The following is an 18,933-nucleotide window of genomic DNA, read 5'->3' as shown; positions in this document are numbered from 1 at the left end:
CCTAATTTGTTTCATTACTACAGTAGCTTTTTTACAAATATCTTTAAAAGCTTTAAGATTTGTTTCTCCCCCCCCCCTTTCCCACTATTATAAGAATATCTTGTAATTTTAACATTAAATGCTTTATGTAAGTAAACCTATAAAAAAAAAAAAAGTGCTGTATTCTACTGATTTTATAGATGCTTTATCATAAATAATGCATCAGTGCAGTCTTCCAAATTTAAAACCTTGTTATGTCATTTATTTCATGCACAAGTTTTGTATAAATTTTTAAAGTAATTGGTAATAAATTAATCTCTACAATTATTTGGATCTATTTTATCTCATTAAAAACTGGTGCTATAATATGAACTAATGATATGGAAATTCCTAATCCAATTGAAAAGCAAAAGTTTTTAACTCTTAGCTGTCAAGCACTGTGCAACTTCATTTCCTGACATACTTCCCTAGAGAAAAAGAGAATTTAATCCTTCCTTGATTTGTATCATGATAATAAATTTTATCACACCTAGCAATTTCACTGTTTATAGCAGTTGTCATTTCATATATACCTTAATGAACTGTAATTATATAAAAATGTTCCCGCTAAACATTTAACAGTACTTTTTCTTACTTCCACAAGGTACATTAGCAGAATGTTTGACTTATTCCTGTTAGTTTTGTCTAGTCAAGAAATATGGATAATTTATTTATTAAATATTTAACAAAACTGACAAACCTTAAATTTAAGCCTTGCTCTTCTAAATGCTGCTTTCATGCTTCCCTCCTACAGTAAACTATGCAAATATATAAACAGCTTCACTTCCTTCATATTGTTCATTTTTATCAGAAAAGCAATGAAACCACTGATTACAACAAAATCTTCCTATAATTAACATTATCACACTGACTATGCATATAGCTTGTAATTTATTTATTCGTATGGAGTTTCCTCCCTTTTGCTCCCCTTCCCTATTGGGGCGAGTTGAGCCCCCTCATGGGGGTTAAGTATTTATGGCTGTAGATCTGCGTGTGTTCACTGGACCAGTTTGCCTACTTGCGGGATGAAAAACGCTAGATAAACTGGTGGAAAAAACCCTACTGCCAGTGCCCAAGACCGGCTAACTTGGCTATGGCTGAGGAAGATCATCAAATTCCTCACGTCTTCGATGGGAATCGAACCTGGGAAATTTTCTCCCAGTCATATGGTTGCGAAGTGCACAGCCAGTAGGCTAACCGAGCTTGTAATTGATTTTTGGTGATAAGCTATAATTATTAAAACTGAGCTCAGTGTAGTTTTCATAATGGAATTCATTGGTCTAATGAGTACCATGTTAGTACTAGTCAAACATCTGAAATCATTAAAAAACCCAGGTGCTTAATCTATCAGTCAATTCAGGTAGTAGATTAATCAATGCAGTATCACTTTTCATAACTGAAGCTTTGATTTGATAAAAAGTCAATCCAGAACTTTTTTTTTAAATCAGTTTTTATATTATGTGTATGAAAATTACATGTGTAACAACTGTATTGAACATTTTAGGAAACAGTTAACAACCAAAAGTAACTGATGACAATACATTTTTTAAATCAGAAACATTTAAAGATGATGCAATATTGAATTTTTGAACTTACTGAAGGACCAATCCTCATCAAAAATATTTCCAAATTCATTTAAAATAATTTTTTATTATTTTTCATTACAACTTGTAAATATGTAAAACTATACATAAAAACTGAAAATTTTCCAGATCTGCATCATTAATTTTTCTTTATCCAAGGGGGGAAAGAAAAAGAAAACCAATAACAGCTTCAAATTACAGCCAGAATTAATAATAATATTAATAAATAATTTAAACCATTAACAATCAAGGAAATTAGCGGCCATCAGCAGTTCGAGTGCAATTTCTGGGGCAATGGGAAATTCTGGAATTTCTGTGGAACTGTTGGTATATCGTACTTTGTATATGAAGTACTGACATACTTTCTGCAGCACGTGTGACCTGAAAATAAAAAAATGATAAGTTTGAAACATTTTAAACTGATGAAAAAAAGTTAGGAATAATCATGTTAATGCACCATACTAATAAGAGAAGTAGCACTCATACATTATCAAGATATGAACATAAAGCAGCTTTCATATACCTAATATTTAATTTACCATTAAAACTTTCCCCTTAACCCTCTAAGGAATGATTCTCACTGCCATTATAATAAATTCACTCATACACCTATTGGCACAATTTTAAAGAAAATTCATTATAGCAGCTATACACTATAAACTATTCTTGTGGTCTCTATAAGTTTGCAACAGCACTAGTTGACAGTATAAGCATGGAATTGGGAGGTTGTACTTGTTTAAATAACATCATATTTGTCTAATCATACTATAATAATCATAGCGCGCACACACACACACACACAGAGCTTGGAAAGAAGTCAGCAGACGCTCTCACATGCAAGGTACATTGTGCCATGTAACAAGTCATTTGTTTGTAGCTGGCATAAATTGGACGAATATGATGCTCCCAAGTCAGTGCAACTGCATCCGGGTGAAATGGCCACAAAAAAGGGAACTGATGGAGTTTGAAAGAGGCATTGTGATAGAATACCATGCTGCAGGCCTATAAGTTTAGCAAATTGTTGACAAATTGGGCTACCCCAGGTCAATAATCAGTGATACCATACTGCTATAGAAAAACAGGGAGTCAACTGCAAGTACTACTCGCAATGGACGAACCACCACCACTCACCAAACATGACCTAAGGGTACTACCAAGCATAATGTAAAATCTGCTATTCGTCAACCAATACATCTGTGGAATGTGTCACCACTGAACATCTGTGGGATGAACTGGAGCATCAGATGAGGTCAAGGTATGTCTCCCCCCCCACACACACAACAGTCCAGGACCTCATTACACGCCTACAGGAAGAATGGTCCAAAATTCCCCTTGATCCCTATTGTGCACCTGTGGAAAGTATGCTAAACAAAATTGCTGCAGTCATTGCAACGAAAGGAGATCCTACATCTTATTAAGGTAGGCACCATGACTGTATGTTTCTCACATTATAGTTTCCATTGAATCCCTTCCAACAGTGTATATATAATCAATTGCTTTGGTCTTGATCCATCAACTTTTAAAAACTGACAAAAGAATATAAATTTTCACATTGCAATACAGAGACTATTTGTAATTCTTTTATGTTTAGTTCTGTAGTGTTGGTACTAAATGGTCCACTAAATGCAATTAGCACCAGTTGAAACATAAGTATGAATTCCACACTGCAAAGATTAAAGGTCAAAATAAGCCTGGCTCAGAATGTTAGATGATGGGATAGTATTATGTTGCTCATTGTACCAATATATAATTATCATCATCTTCTTTATACCCTCTTTTACCTTGCGGTGTCGAGGGTCCATTGATCATCGGACCTCACTCCGTTTACAGGATAAGGTGGTCAGCCCTATGCCCCGGTGTATCCTATGGCCTGTAGTGTTAAGTTCTCAAGGCCAGTTTGCCTGCTTTTGCGGGATGAAAAACCCCAGAATAAACTGGGGAAAAAACCCTGCTGTTCACGCCCAAGACTGGCTAACTTGGCTATGGCTGAGGAAGATCCTTCAGCTCCTCACGTCACCGACGGGAATTGAACCTAGGACACTCCTTCCCCAGGCATATGGTTGCGAGGCGCATAGCCACTAGGCTAACCGCGCGGACATATATAATTATACTGTTAATATTCTTCTCTACCATAGGTAGTATAGTGTACTATAATGTACTAATATTCTCTACCATAGGTAGTGTACCCCCATAGGGTACACTCCCTACAAGGATGCTAATGGACCTCTGTGAAGAACAACGTACAAATCAGTGGAAGAGGATTTGTATCCCAACAGTGAAATGTGCGGAAGAATCTTCAGAGGAGCAGACCTCTATAAACAACCCGGGCGCAGCTGGCTCCGGCTGTCAGTACCCAGTTAGGGGCACCTACCTAGGGTTACAAGGAAAAATAAAGGATTCAATCCTCTGGCAAAGGGAAGCAGCTTTGTCAGTACTGACACAAGGTTGAAGTCTCATGATGACGGTAAAGCTTGTGATTAGAAAATTGCAGATGGCAATACAGTTTATTGTGTACATCTGTAATACTGCAGAGCAGAAAGCAAATGGAGAAACTACTGCTCTATTCTCTTTCCAGACTAACCACCATGGCGAGCAAATCTACACAAATGGCCCCGAGTTACCGGCGTCCTTTAAATGGGACAGGGGTGTGAAGAATCCCCGGGCTCAACATGGTGCGCTCAGTAAAACTAGGAACCTGGAGTATCAGAACCTTGTATGAAGCAGGTAAGCTAAGAAATGCTATCCAAGAAATGAAAAGACTTGAAATTGGAATTTTAGGAATGAGTGAAGTTAGGTGGCCAGGATCAGGCAAAACTCAAGTCAATGACATGACAATGTATCACTCTGGAAGTTGTGAAAACAACCATCAAAACAGAGTTGGAATAATAATAAAGAGATCGATAAGTCACTGTTGAGCTTCATCCCTTACCCAGATAGGATGATGTTATTAAAACTGAAAGGACAACCACTAGATGTTAATCTTATACAAGTCTATGCCCCTACTGTTGACAAGAGTGATACCGAGATTGAAGAATTTTATGATCAATTAAAAGAACTAATGAAAAATACAAAAAAGCATGATATTAACATAGTCATGGGTGATTTCAATGCTAAAGTTGGGAAAGGTAGAAGTGGAGATGTAGTTGCAAACACATGGTTTAAGCTACCACCTCGAAGATTGTATACTTGGCGATCACCACAGGATAATAATGGGAATATAGTCAGAAACCAAATTGATTACTTACTAATTAATCAACGATTTCGAAGTTCTATAAAAAGTACAAAAACCTATCCTAGTGCAGATATTGCTTCTGATCATAACCTACTGGTGGCAGAGTTACAACTTAGACTGAAAGCTATGCTTAAGAAACATCAACAAAAAAGGTTTGATTTGGGAAAATTAAAATACACAGAGATAAGAAGCAAATTGAGTCAAGATCTGAATCAAGAGCTAGCACTTATCAAGAATGATGACATCATGAGGGTTGATGAATCGTGGGACAAATTGAAATCTGTCTTCATAGAGAAATGTACCAATACCTTATGTCCTAATAGAGCAGTAAAAAAGAAAGATTGGATGACTGATGAAATTCTTTCTCTCATGGATCAACGCAGATCATATAAAAATCATAATCCAACAAAATATACAGAAGTTCAGAAAATTATTAAACACAAGATCAAAAAAGCAAAAGAAATCTGGATGAATGAAAAATGTAAAGAAATAGAAATTCTACAGGAAAAACATGACAATTTATCTACACAAAAAGATGAAAGAGACCTCAGGTATATATAAGAAAAAACAATTCTGTATCCTTCGAAACAAAAAGGGAGAAATTATATCCAAAAAGGATGACAAAATACAAGAATGGGTGAAATATATAGAAGAACTCTTTACTGATGACAGACAGAACCCAGAAAATAGTTATGAACATACGGAAGGTCCATGCATTCTAAAATCATAGGTAGAATGTGCATTGAACTCAGCTAAAAATGGTAAAGCCCTAGGACCAGATAGAATACCGGCAGAAATAGTAAAGTTATTAGAAGGTGACAACATTAACATATTAGTAAAACTATTTAATAAGATCTACAATACAGGCATAATCCTTCAAGACTGGTTACAGTCGACCTTCATCATGCTACCTAAAAAAGTAAATGCAAAAACTTGTAATGACTATAGAATGATCAGCCTAATGAGTCACGTTCTCAAAATGTTTCTGAAAATAATTAAAAAAAGAATATACAGAAAATGTGAAGACACCATCAGTGATACCCAATTCGGCTTTAGAAACGGCTTGGGAACAAGAGAGGCCCTTTTCTGTTCTCAGATCTTATTTCAAAAATGTATTGACCAAAACAAGGTAATATTCATTTGCTTCATCAACGATGAAAGCATTTGACAAAGTCCAACATGATAAAATGATTGTACTATTAAAAAGAATTGGATTAGATGGTAAAGACATCAGGATCATTGAAAACTTATGTTGGAACCAAAAGGCATCTGTTCAAGTTGGTGACATTATTACAGACTCCATTAACATCAAACGAGGAGTAAGGCAAGGATGTGTGCTGTCACCTCTTCTTTTTAACATCTACTCAGAAGCCATATTTCAAAAAATCTTGGAAGGAAGAAAGGAAGGGATTAGTGTAAATGGTGAAATCATCAGTAACATCCGATATGCCAATGATACAGCTCTTCTGGCTGACAATATTCAGGATCTTCAAAATCTTTTGGAGCTAATAAATGCAGAGAGTGAAAAAAGGAGATTAAAAATAAATATCACCAAAACTAAATTCATGGTCATAAGTAAGAAACCAATTCTTAATTTAGCACTTTCCTTAAATAGGAAACAAATAGAAAGAGTGGCAAAGTTTAAATATCTCGGATGCTGGTTAAATGAAGATTGCAATCCAGAAATGGAAATAAAAGTTAGAATTGAAATGGCAAGAAAAAATTTTCTCTTGATGAAATCAACACTGTGTAACTGCAGTTTAAACTTAGAGCACGCATGGTTAAATGCTATGTACGGTCTGTACTGCTGTATGGTGCAGAAACTTGGACCTTGAAGACAACATCAATAAAAAGACTTGAAGCCTTTAAGATGTGGTTATACAGACGAATGTTAAAAATCCCATGGACAGCAAAAACGTCCAATCAGAAAGTACTGAAACAAATGGGGAAAGCACGTGAACTTTTAGATACCATAAAAAGAAGGAAAACTGCATATCTTGGTCACCTACTTCGTAATGGAAAATATAAGATACTTCAATTGATTATAAAAGGGAAGATAAATGGAAGAGGACAAGGAAGACAAAGAAAATCTTGGCTGGCAGATATCAGACAGTGGACTGGTATGAACTCTGACGGACTGCTGAGAATCGCTCAAAATTTGTCAAGGTGGTCGCCGACCTCCGATAGGAGATGGCACTCAAAGAAAGAAAATATTCTCAACAGAGGGCACACTTGCTGGCAACTAAAGATACATTAATGTAGATTTCAAGGGCAATAAAAGTGTCAATTTGTTTGAGGACCATCCTTTTATTCAAAATATAACAGGCTATTCATAACATGTCAGACAAACTTATACTAAATTCAAAAAATTTTTCATGCTTTTAAAAATATACATATATGATATAAAATCTTTTATCTCTGACATTATTATTAAAAAACTTTGCTATTAAATAATTAAAGACACTCGCATTTCTTAGGTCTTGTTACACAAAAGTAAAATAGGAGTAAAATTATAACTACAGTATTCAAGAGATGAAGTAATCGTCATATATTTTGATATATTTTGATAATAGCCAATTTCCTTGGAGCAGAAAGAAACATTGACATTGGTGATAAGAATTTATTTTTAATGTGAATTCCATTCAAAGTAGGCAGAGGGCAGGATAATTAGGAACTGCTCTAAAAGTAACATTTTCAAACTACTTTTCATCTCCAAAAGAGCAGGATAGCCATCTCATACCAGGCAATGAAATTCATTTATCAACAATGATATCAAAGTGAATCAAAACCTATGCCATGGAAAGCAGAAATGCTCTCCTCTCAGCAGACCAGGCCAGCCTAGTTTTCAAGTGGATATAAGCCCATAATCAAACATTTTTCATATAAAAATATGGCTTGGATTCTTGAATTATTCTTACAATATCTTGACACAGCATTGCAATAAAATGTAAAATCTTACTTGAAGTCAGTAAAACAATTACTGACAAACAAAAGTTTGTATGTATACAGAACAGCCATCTATATTCAAGATATATACTGTATATACAGAAAATACTACTATAAAATAGTTAATAAAAATGCAATTTTTACTTAGTGGGGTTTACTAAAGGAAAATCATGTTTTAGCAACTTGCTCACATTCTATAATAATGTTACCACTGAGTTGGAAATGGATGCGCTATGATACCGAGGCTTTTGACAGAATACAGCATGGAAGACTGCTGCATAAATTGGAGAATATGGGACTGGATTATAAACTATTTGCATGGATAAGAAGATGGCTGACGGACAGATATCAAAAAGAGGTATATGGGGGATGCGAGTCTGCAAGATTCAAGGTAATCAGTGGTGTGCCTCAAGGATCAGTCCTTGGTCCATTGTTGTTCAATCTGAATTAATGACATTAGGAATGATTTGACATGGAACATACAGCTATTTGCTGATGATGCAAAGACAGATAGGTAGAGTAATCAGGAGTGCTGCTGATATGCAGAATGATTTGAATAGGCTGGAATTGTCGGCACGTGAAAATGGCTGTCATTTCAATATTAATAAATGTAAGAACTTTGGTATGATTAGATATCCAATGTCATTTTATATTGGTGGGATATTGGAGTTTTAGTAGACAGAAAGTTGAAGTTTAAGGGTCATATATGACAGCAAAAATAACTCAGAGAATAATGGCAATGCTGAAACAAACAGTGAAATGTAAATATAAACTATTTTGCCTCTTTGCAAGGCCTTAATGAGACCTCACCTGGATTATTGTGTGCAGCTCTGGTCTTCTGGTTTCCATTGTGATATATAAAATATAATAATAATAACATTTCTTTTATCACACCCGTAAACAGAAGAACAATGAGACACTGTGCCCTTCGATTGGAAGACATCAGTTCAATTCTCATCATGACGAGAGGAATCTTTGACTTTTTCAAATGAAGATGAGTAAAACAACTTCACAGAGCTAGCAGGGTTTTTCAACCCACATGCTGACAAATTTGCCAGGAAAGCGCACACAATTTACAGACAAAAACTATGTTGGTAATGGACACTAGATAGCATCCTATGTTGATGGCAATAGTGTTCCTTCACCACCTGGTACTGGACCAGTTAATCAGTGACCACCAATATGGAATCTACTATGCCTAATAACATCTCCTTACCAACAAGCATCACCCATCTATGGACAGAGGTTTTGGTGAAATCAGCATGGTTGTTCTAGGTATTTCCATAGCATTCGAATGAGTCTGGCTTAAAGGTCTACTTGCCAAATTACCATATTATAGTTTGCTGTTCATTCTGCAAATGGATTGTCCCAGGGAGTAGGGCAATAAATAATCCCAGATATCAAAAATGTTATTTAATACTAAAAGATTACATAAGTTTTTTTTCATCTGAGAAAATCAGGAGGGAAAAATAACCTCTGCCTTCTTTGGGCCCCTTTTGTGTGGTGTGAAGTGTGTGTGTACACAGACATATCTGCACCACACAAGCTACTGTTTATACTACTTAATCCTCTATCTACACACTCAATTACTATCCACTATTTACTGATAGTATTAGTGTTAACTGCATGTATTCTCTGGCCGGTTTGCCTGTATGTTGGGTGAAAATGAAAAACCCAAGATTACCAGAGGTGAGAACCCAACTATTTCCATATGAGATTGGCTAATTCACCTTCTATTGAAAAAGCCCATGTAAAAATTCCTCATCATGATAAGAATCCTATGCTATCCATCTGTCCCTTAGGACAGGTTGAGCCCCCCCCCCCCCCCCCCAATGAGGGGGCTTATGACTAATTTGTCACAGCATCCCCTAAGGGCAATATTCATGACTATATTTCGTGTGTGTTCATAGGGCCAGTTTATCTGATCTGGGGGACAAAAAAAAAACCCTACCTTTGTATGAGACTACCTAACTCACCTTTTGTTGAAAGAGACTAGTATGAAGGACCACGCTAGTCACTAGTGTGGAATCGAACCCAGATCTTTCCGACCAAAGGGCTTTGTCAATGACCAAGCTACAGAGACCAATGTTAACATATGTTTGCACAAATAAACCAGTCCAACCTGGTTTCAAAAACAATTAGTAATTTTCTGGTGTGCATGGAAATAACTTTCTTTCTCATTAATGTGTTAACTGGCAAATCTCCAATATGGTCAAGCTCCTACATTTCATATTCCTCTGAATACTTCTTTTAATATCTTCATTTTTAATGTGGTGTTAGTAACATAATAAGTATCACATTAATGACAGTGATGCCTAATGTGATAACTGATAGTAATATTTTAGTAATAAAAGATTTTTGTTGACCATCACCCCCACTCACTAGTGCTGTTTTCAAACTGCATTCATGACCTGAGGAGTACTATGTTTAGTCTCTTGAGCAAGGTTTCCAGATTATCTAAAACTTAGCCTAGCCACCACATTAATGATGTTACTTGTTCATTTCCTTTCTTGGGTGGGATTCACAAAAAAAAAACATTTCCTGTTTTGAAATCCCACACAGATGCATTCTTGATTATTCTGAAAATACAGGTATTAGGCGATTACTAAAATAATGATCAAACAAACTGAATATACATTAACCTGGAAAGAATAAGTCTTATTTACATTACTGGTGATATCTATAAGATATAAAGGATTATTAATTCAAATATATCATACTGAACTAGAAAAAAAAATTGCATTAAGTTCTTAACAGTTAAATAAAACATAATATTTAACTTTTATATTCTACAAAACTATATTTTAATTAAATATTACAGTATCCAATATTTTAATCTACATTAAAAACTGATTACTCACGGAATTTCTTTGAAATTAACTTCATTTGTTTCATTTTCAGAAAACTGACCTAAAAAAAATATATTCCTGAGCTTAACAAACAATAATTAAAATAATTTATAAGCAACTATGTTAGGCTACATTAAAACTGGTTATAAAAACATTCATCAGAGAAATTTCAAGTCATGCTAGATGTGAATATTATATGAGGGTGGTCTGAAAAGTTCTCAGCTTAAGTAAAAATGAATTTATAATTTCAAAATTATTTTCAAGTCCTATTTTTCAGCATAATCTCCCTTAAGACTAATACATTTATTCCAGCGATGCTCCAGTGCCATTATCCCATCCCTGTCCCTGTAGTGGTTCTCAGTAAGAGCAGCAAAATACCCCCCCTCTACAGCTGCAATCAGGTTCGAAGAAAAACGCTCACCAACGAGGAGTTTTAGTTTTGGGAAGAGATAGAATTCAGAGGGAACCAAATCTGGAGTAGGGTGGATGTTCCAACAATTCATAGTGCAGATTCCCTTAATTTTCCTATTGCCAAAACACCTTTGTGGACAAGTGCATTGTCCTGATGAAAGATGATTTTTTTTCTTCTGCAAACTGGGTCTTTTCTCACAAAAAATTTTTTTTCGTCTAATCTGTTAAAAAATAGGAATAATATTTCCTGGTTATTGTTTTACCCTTTTCAAGATAATTAATAAACAAAATGCCTTTAGCATCCCAAAACACCGATGCCATGACCTTTCCTGCTGATAGAAATGATTTTGTCTTCTTTGGCAATGAACAACCAGCTTCTGTATACTGTTTTGACATTAGACATCAACAAAACACTCCAAGCACTGTTCAGAGATTTTCATGCGAGTACATTTTTGATTTGCTGTGAGCAAGCGTGGCACCCATCATGCACAAAGCTTTCTCATTTGCAATTTTTCATACAAAATATATCCTGCACGTTCTTTTGAAATGCCTATAGTCTCAGCAATTTCCTGCACTTTGACTTGCCAGTCATCCAATACCATATCGTGCACTTGATCAATGATTTCTAGTGTTTATTACACTTTTTGGACGTCCTTCACATGGATCATCTTCAAGGCTGGTATGGCCACGTTTAAACTCGACAACCCATTTCTTAATTGGTGAAAATGAAGAAGTGTGCCCATAAACTATTAGAACTTCAAATGAATTTCTTTTGCCGTTAAACCTTCTTTTACAAAAAATTTTATAACTATATAATTTTATACTCAATTTTTTCCATTTCAAGGAACACAGACAGCTGTATAAAACAAACTACTTGATAGAATGACTTGCAATTTCACATGGATGCTTATGACAGATGTACCAACCACCATGCAAAATGCAATTTTTTCCATTTCAAGGAACACAGACAGCTGTATAAAACAAACTACTTGATAGAATGACTTGCAATTTCACATGGATGCTTATGACAGATGTACCAACCACCATGCAAAATGCAATTTTTTCCATTTCAAGGAACACAGACAGCTGTATAAAACAAACTACTTGATAGAATGACTTGCAATTTCACATGGATGCTTATGACAGATGTACCAACCACTATGCGAAATGCAAAATTTACAGTTACATAAAGTACATTCCACATTTTCATCTACACCTTTAATGAAAGGAAATTCTCTTCTAATATTATCATTAATACTGCACTTACGTTTTGGCATTATAGGGGTAGAAAACGATAAAAATTATAACATGCAAAGTATTGATCAAGTAAGATACTGTTATAACAGAAGCATGGGAAAAAAGAACAGCCATTAGTTAGCCTACATTCATCATCCTCACCTGAACAAAAATGACAGTCTTTCCAGTTTTAGGAAATTATTTTAAACACTATTTCTCATGAGTGTGTGTGTTAAGCAATTTACCAATCTCATGGGAAGTAGAGAGTAATAAGTGAGTCAATATATTCTTCTGTATTTTGTCTCTAACTGCTCATACTGAAAATGATCTGAAACAAGACTAAGAATTCTGTTTGTAATAAATATCTCTTTCCAATGTAAGTTTATTGCACAGAAGACGGATATCTGAACTTGGTTAATACCAGCAGTTGAAACAAGTGGAAGTGTGAATATTTTTTATACAATTACAACCTGTGACTTTTGTTTTCATTCTTTTGTAACATGAATTTCCTGTGGTTTTGGTCAAAAACAGCCTCTATGAATGAGATGGCAGTAACATTAAATACTTTGATAATTATTTCTCAAACCAGTTAAAAAAAAAAATGTTGCCAAAAGATAAGCTTACATAGGGGGAATATAATATTCATATGTGAGGAAAAAAATACAAATATTTTCTCCTCCTTTAAACCACACCATAGAAAATTCTAAGCTCTACTTATTGAATGCAGTTTGAAGCCACTTTCCTAACTAGACATAATAGGAGATATTAATGCATACTATCTTTGCAAAGGTAATCATTGATGAAACAGCTAATTAACAGGACTAATATCAAGAATTCCAATTGAGATATATAATAGTTTGCTGCTATCAGCACAAAATATTTACTGAAGAGTAAATAATATCTAGACATTTGAAAAACCCACAAAACTTGTAAACATATCACAGCAAAGTAACAAACATGCAAACATACAGATCTTTACTAATTAATCAGTATAGAAATATACTGATATTGCATGCTGTGTTTTAAATATAAGATGAGCTATTCTCAGCAAAAAAAAAGCTTGTATGCTTATTTATTGACTGTGTATCTTTTATAAAAGAATAAAGCTCAACATTTTCTAGCAACTGAAATGTGCACTATCAAACAGGAGTAATACCTAAGAAGAAAAGGAATCTGTCCAAGGATTAAAATCTCTGTGGATGAAGTAGTTTCATAATGCATTACTGTCTGGGAAAGAGAAGGTTAAAATCTGTGATGGAGTAACTTTATTAAGCCTTTTTCCAGAAAGAGAGAGAGAAGGAATCAGATTTGGCAGGAAAACAAAACAGATTTCTTTTGCAAAATATAACATTGCCTATATTGTATTTTTATAGCAACTAGTATGGCTATGGCCCTTAGTTATACACAGGGCTTTTTTTCAGCCAGAACAGTCCGGAAAAGTTTACCAGAATGCGTTCCAGCTGAAAAAAAGCCAATATATATATATATATATATATATATACATACATACACAGAGCCTTTTTTTCCAGCCAGAATGGTCTGGAAAAGTTTACTGGAACAAGTTCTGGACCGTTCCGGCTGAAAAAAAGCCCTGGTTACACACATTATATAGATATTTTTATTCACCATATAGATATTCTATTCATATAGATATTTTATTCACCATATTTATTCACCACATTATATAGATATTTTATTCACCCTGTCACATTATATATGTGACAGGGTGAATAAAAAGGGGGGAGGAGTGTTATTGATGGTAGCTGATGATCTTCAGCCAAGGAGTATAGAAGTTGAACTGCATGATGGGGAAAAAAGCACATTTGAGGCTTTTGGTGTGAGATACAATCCAGCAGAACAAAATATACAATTGGGTGCTGCTATAGACCAGGTGATGGAGTGGATGGTGGGGATAGTATGCATAAGCAAATAGAAGAAATGAGTGGAAGGAGGGTAATTATTATGGGTGATTTCAATTATGGTAACATTGACTGGAAAGAGGAGAGGGCACATGGGAGGATGGAATTGGATTTTATGCGGTTATTAAGGGACAACTATCTACGGCAACATGTATTGGAAAATACCAGGGGGCAGAGAGTGCTGGACCTAGTAATTGCAACCGAGAATGTGGCTGTAATGAACATGACCATGTTGCCACCAATTGGTGAGAGTGACCATAAAGTCATGACTTGGGAGGTGGCTAAAGGAGTCGAATTTAAAATTAAGACAGGGTACATGTGGAATTACCGGGCTGGTAAGTATGACAAGCTTAGGTGTGTGCTTGGCTCAATGCCATGGCATGTAAAACTGCAAGGGCTGGATGTTGATAGTGCATGGGAGGTGGTTAAGAACTGTTTGCAGGAGGCAATGGTTGACTGTATACCAAGAGTCCGAATAATAAATCAATTAGGGGTTAAATGGATGAATAACACTATTAAGCTTGAGCTGCAAAAAAAGAAACAATTGTGGAGGAATTTTAAGGAGAAGGGTGACCATCAGGCGCAGGAACAGTATAAAGCTCAGGCCAGGATGGTAACAAGGGTGGTAAGAAAAGCAAAAGCAGATTACGAAAGGAAATTGGCCACGCAGGCTAAAGAGAATCCCAAACAGTTTTTTCAATATGTTGCAAGTAAAAGGAAAAATGCTCATGGTAGAATGATCTTAAAAAATGCTGAGGGTAGGGAGGTAACCGAATCAGTCGATATTGTGGAATTACTGAGCGAGCACTTTGCAAGAGTATATCATCCAGGTGGTGACTTTGCAGGAATGGAAGAACCAACAGCTTATACTGGAATTGTGATGAATGAAGTAGAGGTAACTAGTCTATTACAGAACCTCAATGTCAATACATCTGTGGGATTGGATGGTATACCAGCTCGTGTCGTACGTGAAGTGGCCAAAGAATTGTCAGTGCCCTTGACCATTTTGTTTAATTTGAGCCTCAGGACTGGGTCAGTCCCAAGGGGGTGGAAAGAGGGGAAAATAGTTCCACTGCACAAAGGTGGTTCCAAGGCTGCTGTTGAAAATTACCGGCCAATCAGCATAACATAACAGGAATCATTATCAAGGTCTTAGAGAAAATAGTCAAGAGGAAAATACAAGATTGGATAGAAGAAAATGGGATACTGTATCGGGGACAGCATGGTTTTGTGAAGAGTAGGCCATGCCTCAGTAACTTGCTCACGTATTATAACACAGTGACGGCTGAACTGGATAAGGGTAATGGGTTTACGGTGATTCTACTGGACCTTGCCAAGGCCTTTGACAGGATACCACATGGAATTCTAATCAGTAAATTGGGGCATATGGGGATGGACATAGGGTTGGTGAGATGGATAGGAGGGTGGTTGACGGAGAGATATCAGAGAGTGGTTTACTCAGGAGTAGAATCCACAAGACGGCCTGTGACTAGTGGTGTGCCACAAGGATCTGTTCTTGGACCACTGCTGTTTAATTTGTTCATAAATGATATAGGGAAGGATCTGAGAGGAACAGTTCATTTGTTTGCGGATGATGCGAAGTTGGGTAGGGCAATAGTGAATGCAGATGACGTCAAAATTTTGCAGGATGATTTGGATAGATTGGAGGTCTGGGCTAAGGAGAATGGATGTCAGTTTAATGTGGCAAAATGTAAGGTTATGCATTTTGGGGTGAAAAGATTGCGGGCAGTTTACTGCATTGGTGGAACCGTGCTCCAGGAAGTTGATGAGGCACGAGATTTAGGAGTGTTGGTAGATAAGGAATTGAAATTTAGGGGACACATTGCAAAAGTGGCCAAATCAGCTCATCAAATCACTTGGTTGCTGAAGAATACATTGACAAGCAGGTTATTGTTCCTCTGTATCGAGCCTTGATAAGACCCCATCTAGACTACTGTGCTCAGATTTGGTCACCTAGGTTTCTTCTTGATGGGGAGGAGGTGGAGAGGATCCAGAGACGAGTGACCAAGATGATAGCAGGTCTGTGGAATGAACCATATGAGAACAGGTTGAGGATTTGTGGGTTGCAAAAATTGGTTGATAGGCAGAGGAGGGGAGATATGATTGAGACATTCAAATTACTGAAAGGTTTCTATAAAATTAATTCAGAAGATATTTTTGAGAACAGGGCTGGTTGTGGGAGGACTAGGGGACATCCATGGAAACTGGGCAAAAGTGTGGTTAGTAAAGGTGTTAGAGCTGGGTTCTTTAGTTTTAGAGTAGTGAATGAGTGGAATGTGCTCCCTGAGTCTGTGGTGGATGCTATGACAGTGAATGAGTTTAAGGCAAGGTATGATAGATATTGTATGAATGTCAAATAGTTGTGATGAATATGATTTGGGGCCTCCCTCGATGAGTCTAATGACTCCCTGGAGTTGCCCGTAATAATAGTAATAATAATAGTAATATAGTTCTTTCTAATCATTTCCACTTTCTGCTCTTTATTCCTGAGTCTTTTCTTTTACTACCAATCTCTATATTACTACTTGGAAAATAATTGTCCATGTGATATTACTCTTTTTATTAATCTGTTATTATCACTTGTAATGTTCTAAATATTTATTTTATTTTATTTATAAATAAAATAGGAAAAAAATGCAAGAATCCAAGCACATAATAAGTATACCACTAAGAATCCCACTTAGAAACCATAAATATAAGGTTGCTAGATAAGAGTCAACTAATGCAAGTGGAAAACAACCTAATGAGGATAAGATAGGACAGGACCTATATAATACAGCAATCTATTCAAGAATTACTTATAATTGACAAACTTACCTGGCCCGCTCAACATCGCTTTAATAGTACCAGATGTTAGGGCATGTTCCCTTTTTATTATGAATTCATGTCCATCTGATGATCGTAATTTAACATACATAGCCTCTGGCCCTTCACAGCCACCATATACTCTTTCTTCTTCCTTTTCATTATCATCAGACATGGCTGTTATTTTGGATACACCAATAATACCTTCAAAAACAAAAATGTATATCTTAAAACTTTGCAAATGTGTGTGTGTGTGTATATATATACACACACACACACAGACATACACATATTATAATAATTATAATAAGATTAAAAGTCTATTTAAATATGGGGAAATTTCACTACTATTGAACTCCACATAAATGATAAATTTTCCATCGATTTTCAAAACAAAATATCACAAAAGTATATATCTGAGTGTGGTTCTGTGCTATGTTTTATACTGTGCAATTAGGTACAAATGTAAATGTGAAGAATATGTAGAGTTTATGTTATTGCCAACCTAGATGGATTCTCTGGTGAAGGGCAATAACAATCACCTAATTCCTTACCAGTCCTAATAAGCAGGTAATAAAATTGCAGTATTCAGGTCAGTTTTTTTTTTTTTTTTTTTTTTTTTTTTTTTATATGCCAGTTTCACCCAGGAAGGATTTTAGAACCAATAATAAATTAGTTCTGTATGTGGAAAAAGGTTAAGAGAGAAGAAAGAAAGTCTTAATGTTTGTTATCAAAAGTTGCAGGCTGGTCACAGGAAAAACTTCACGAGAATGGATGCTTTAGGAAAAAGATGGAGTAAAAGAGGCAAGTTTGTCAGGTTAACAGTTGAACTATAAGTAGATGTTGGGCAGTTGTTGCTTCTGATAAATAGAGCAGAGATGCAGCAACAATGGCAGATATGATTTGAATGACACAGTGCCTCCAGGAGAATTTATAGAAAAGGCACACGTCAGGAACAGATAAGTTATGAGACAATGGTTTAAGTGAATCTGTCTCCTTAAAAATTCTTAATACTTTTATGGAGAATACCAAGAATTTTTAGAAGTTTTTGGAACACCATCCCAAACATGAAAGCAATATTCTCAAGGTTGGGAGGGGGAACAGATCTGGAATTGGCACAGATTCCAAGAGGGATGGGCAAAAATGTTTCGAGTAGTACAGTATAAAACTTTTTTTTTTGGCACCACAGATGTGATGTGTTTTTCAGGAAATGTTTTGGATGACAGAACTGTGTTTTGGAAATAGTGAAGGTGAATGAGGTTGTCATCACCCTCAATGAAGAACTGTATGGAGATCAGTGTATAGAGTATTCTACCTACTAAGGATATGAGGTCAGTAAGAGATTGTCCCTGAGACATCTCTGCATTAGTTAAAAATCTGAAGAAAAAACGCTTTGTACCATTATATGGTACAAAGAATTTATGTACAATTTGCTGAGCAAAGGTTGCTCAGCTGAACAATTTGAGGGCTGCTCAGCAATTTGTTGAGTAGCCCTCAAATGCCCTGCAATTTTTTATATAAATATTTATTCCCATAATGAGGCAGATGAACCTATAAGTCAGTGCTACATATAAGATGAAGGTGAGGAATAAGAAAGAAGAAATCTACTTGGAGTTTTCTTTAAAAGGTGGAAGTTATACCTGTTGGAAAATACTTTGAGGAAGGCTGTGTTCCAGAGGGCAGACAAAGATGAGGAGAAGCATATTCATTATGTTGGCAGTTGTAGTGGAAAGGGATGCTGGACAGCTGCCGCTCTTGTTTTACCAAGCCCTACAGAAGAGATGAAGCACTGTCACTACTTCAGTTCATTGAAGCAGTGACAATGGAAGTAACAGGAAAAAAGATAACAGTTAATATAGTGCATCAGTGAGATAGAAATTGAAGTAAATGTGTAAAAAGAGAGAGAGATCACT

At 35.8% G+C, this 18,933-nt stretch overlaps 1 protein-coding gene across 1 annotated transcript in view; it reads right to left on the bottom strand.

The window, feature by feature from the left end:
• Positions 1-1,648: 1,648 nt before the first annotated feature.
• The window catches only part of LOC150101036 (elongin-C), a 44,119-nt gene continuing 26,834 nt past the window's right edge, over positions 1,649-18,933 (bottom strand). Inside the window, exons 2-4 of the mRNA XM_090401455.1 lie at positions 17,033-17,224; positions 10,641-10,689; positions 1,649-1,982 (exon numbers count right to left, since the gene is read on the bottom strand). Coding sequence (XP_090257581.1) covers positions 1,841-1,982; positions 10,641-10,689; positions 17,033-17,195 — 354 coding nt within the window. The 5' untranslated portion in view covers positions 17,196-17,224 and the 3' untranslated portion in view covers positions 1,649-1,840. The remainder of the gene's footprint in view (positions 1,983-10,640; positions 10,690-17,032; positions 17,225-18,933) is intronic.

Source organism: Typopeltis vanoorti, chromosome 12, assembly GCF_054136105.1.
Source record: "Typopeltis vanoorti isolate ZY-2024b chromosome 12, IOZ_Tvanoo_1.0, whole genome shotgun sequence".
Taxonomy (NCBI): domain Eukaryota; kingdom Metazoa; phylum Arthropoda; class Arachnida; order Uropygi; family Thelyphonidae; genus Typopeltis; species Typopeltis vanoorti.
Note: the sequence above shows the minus strand (reverse complement) of the source record. Positions and strands in the feature narration are given on the sequence as shown.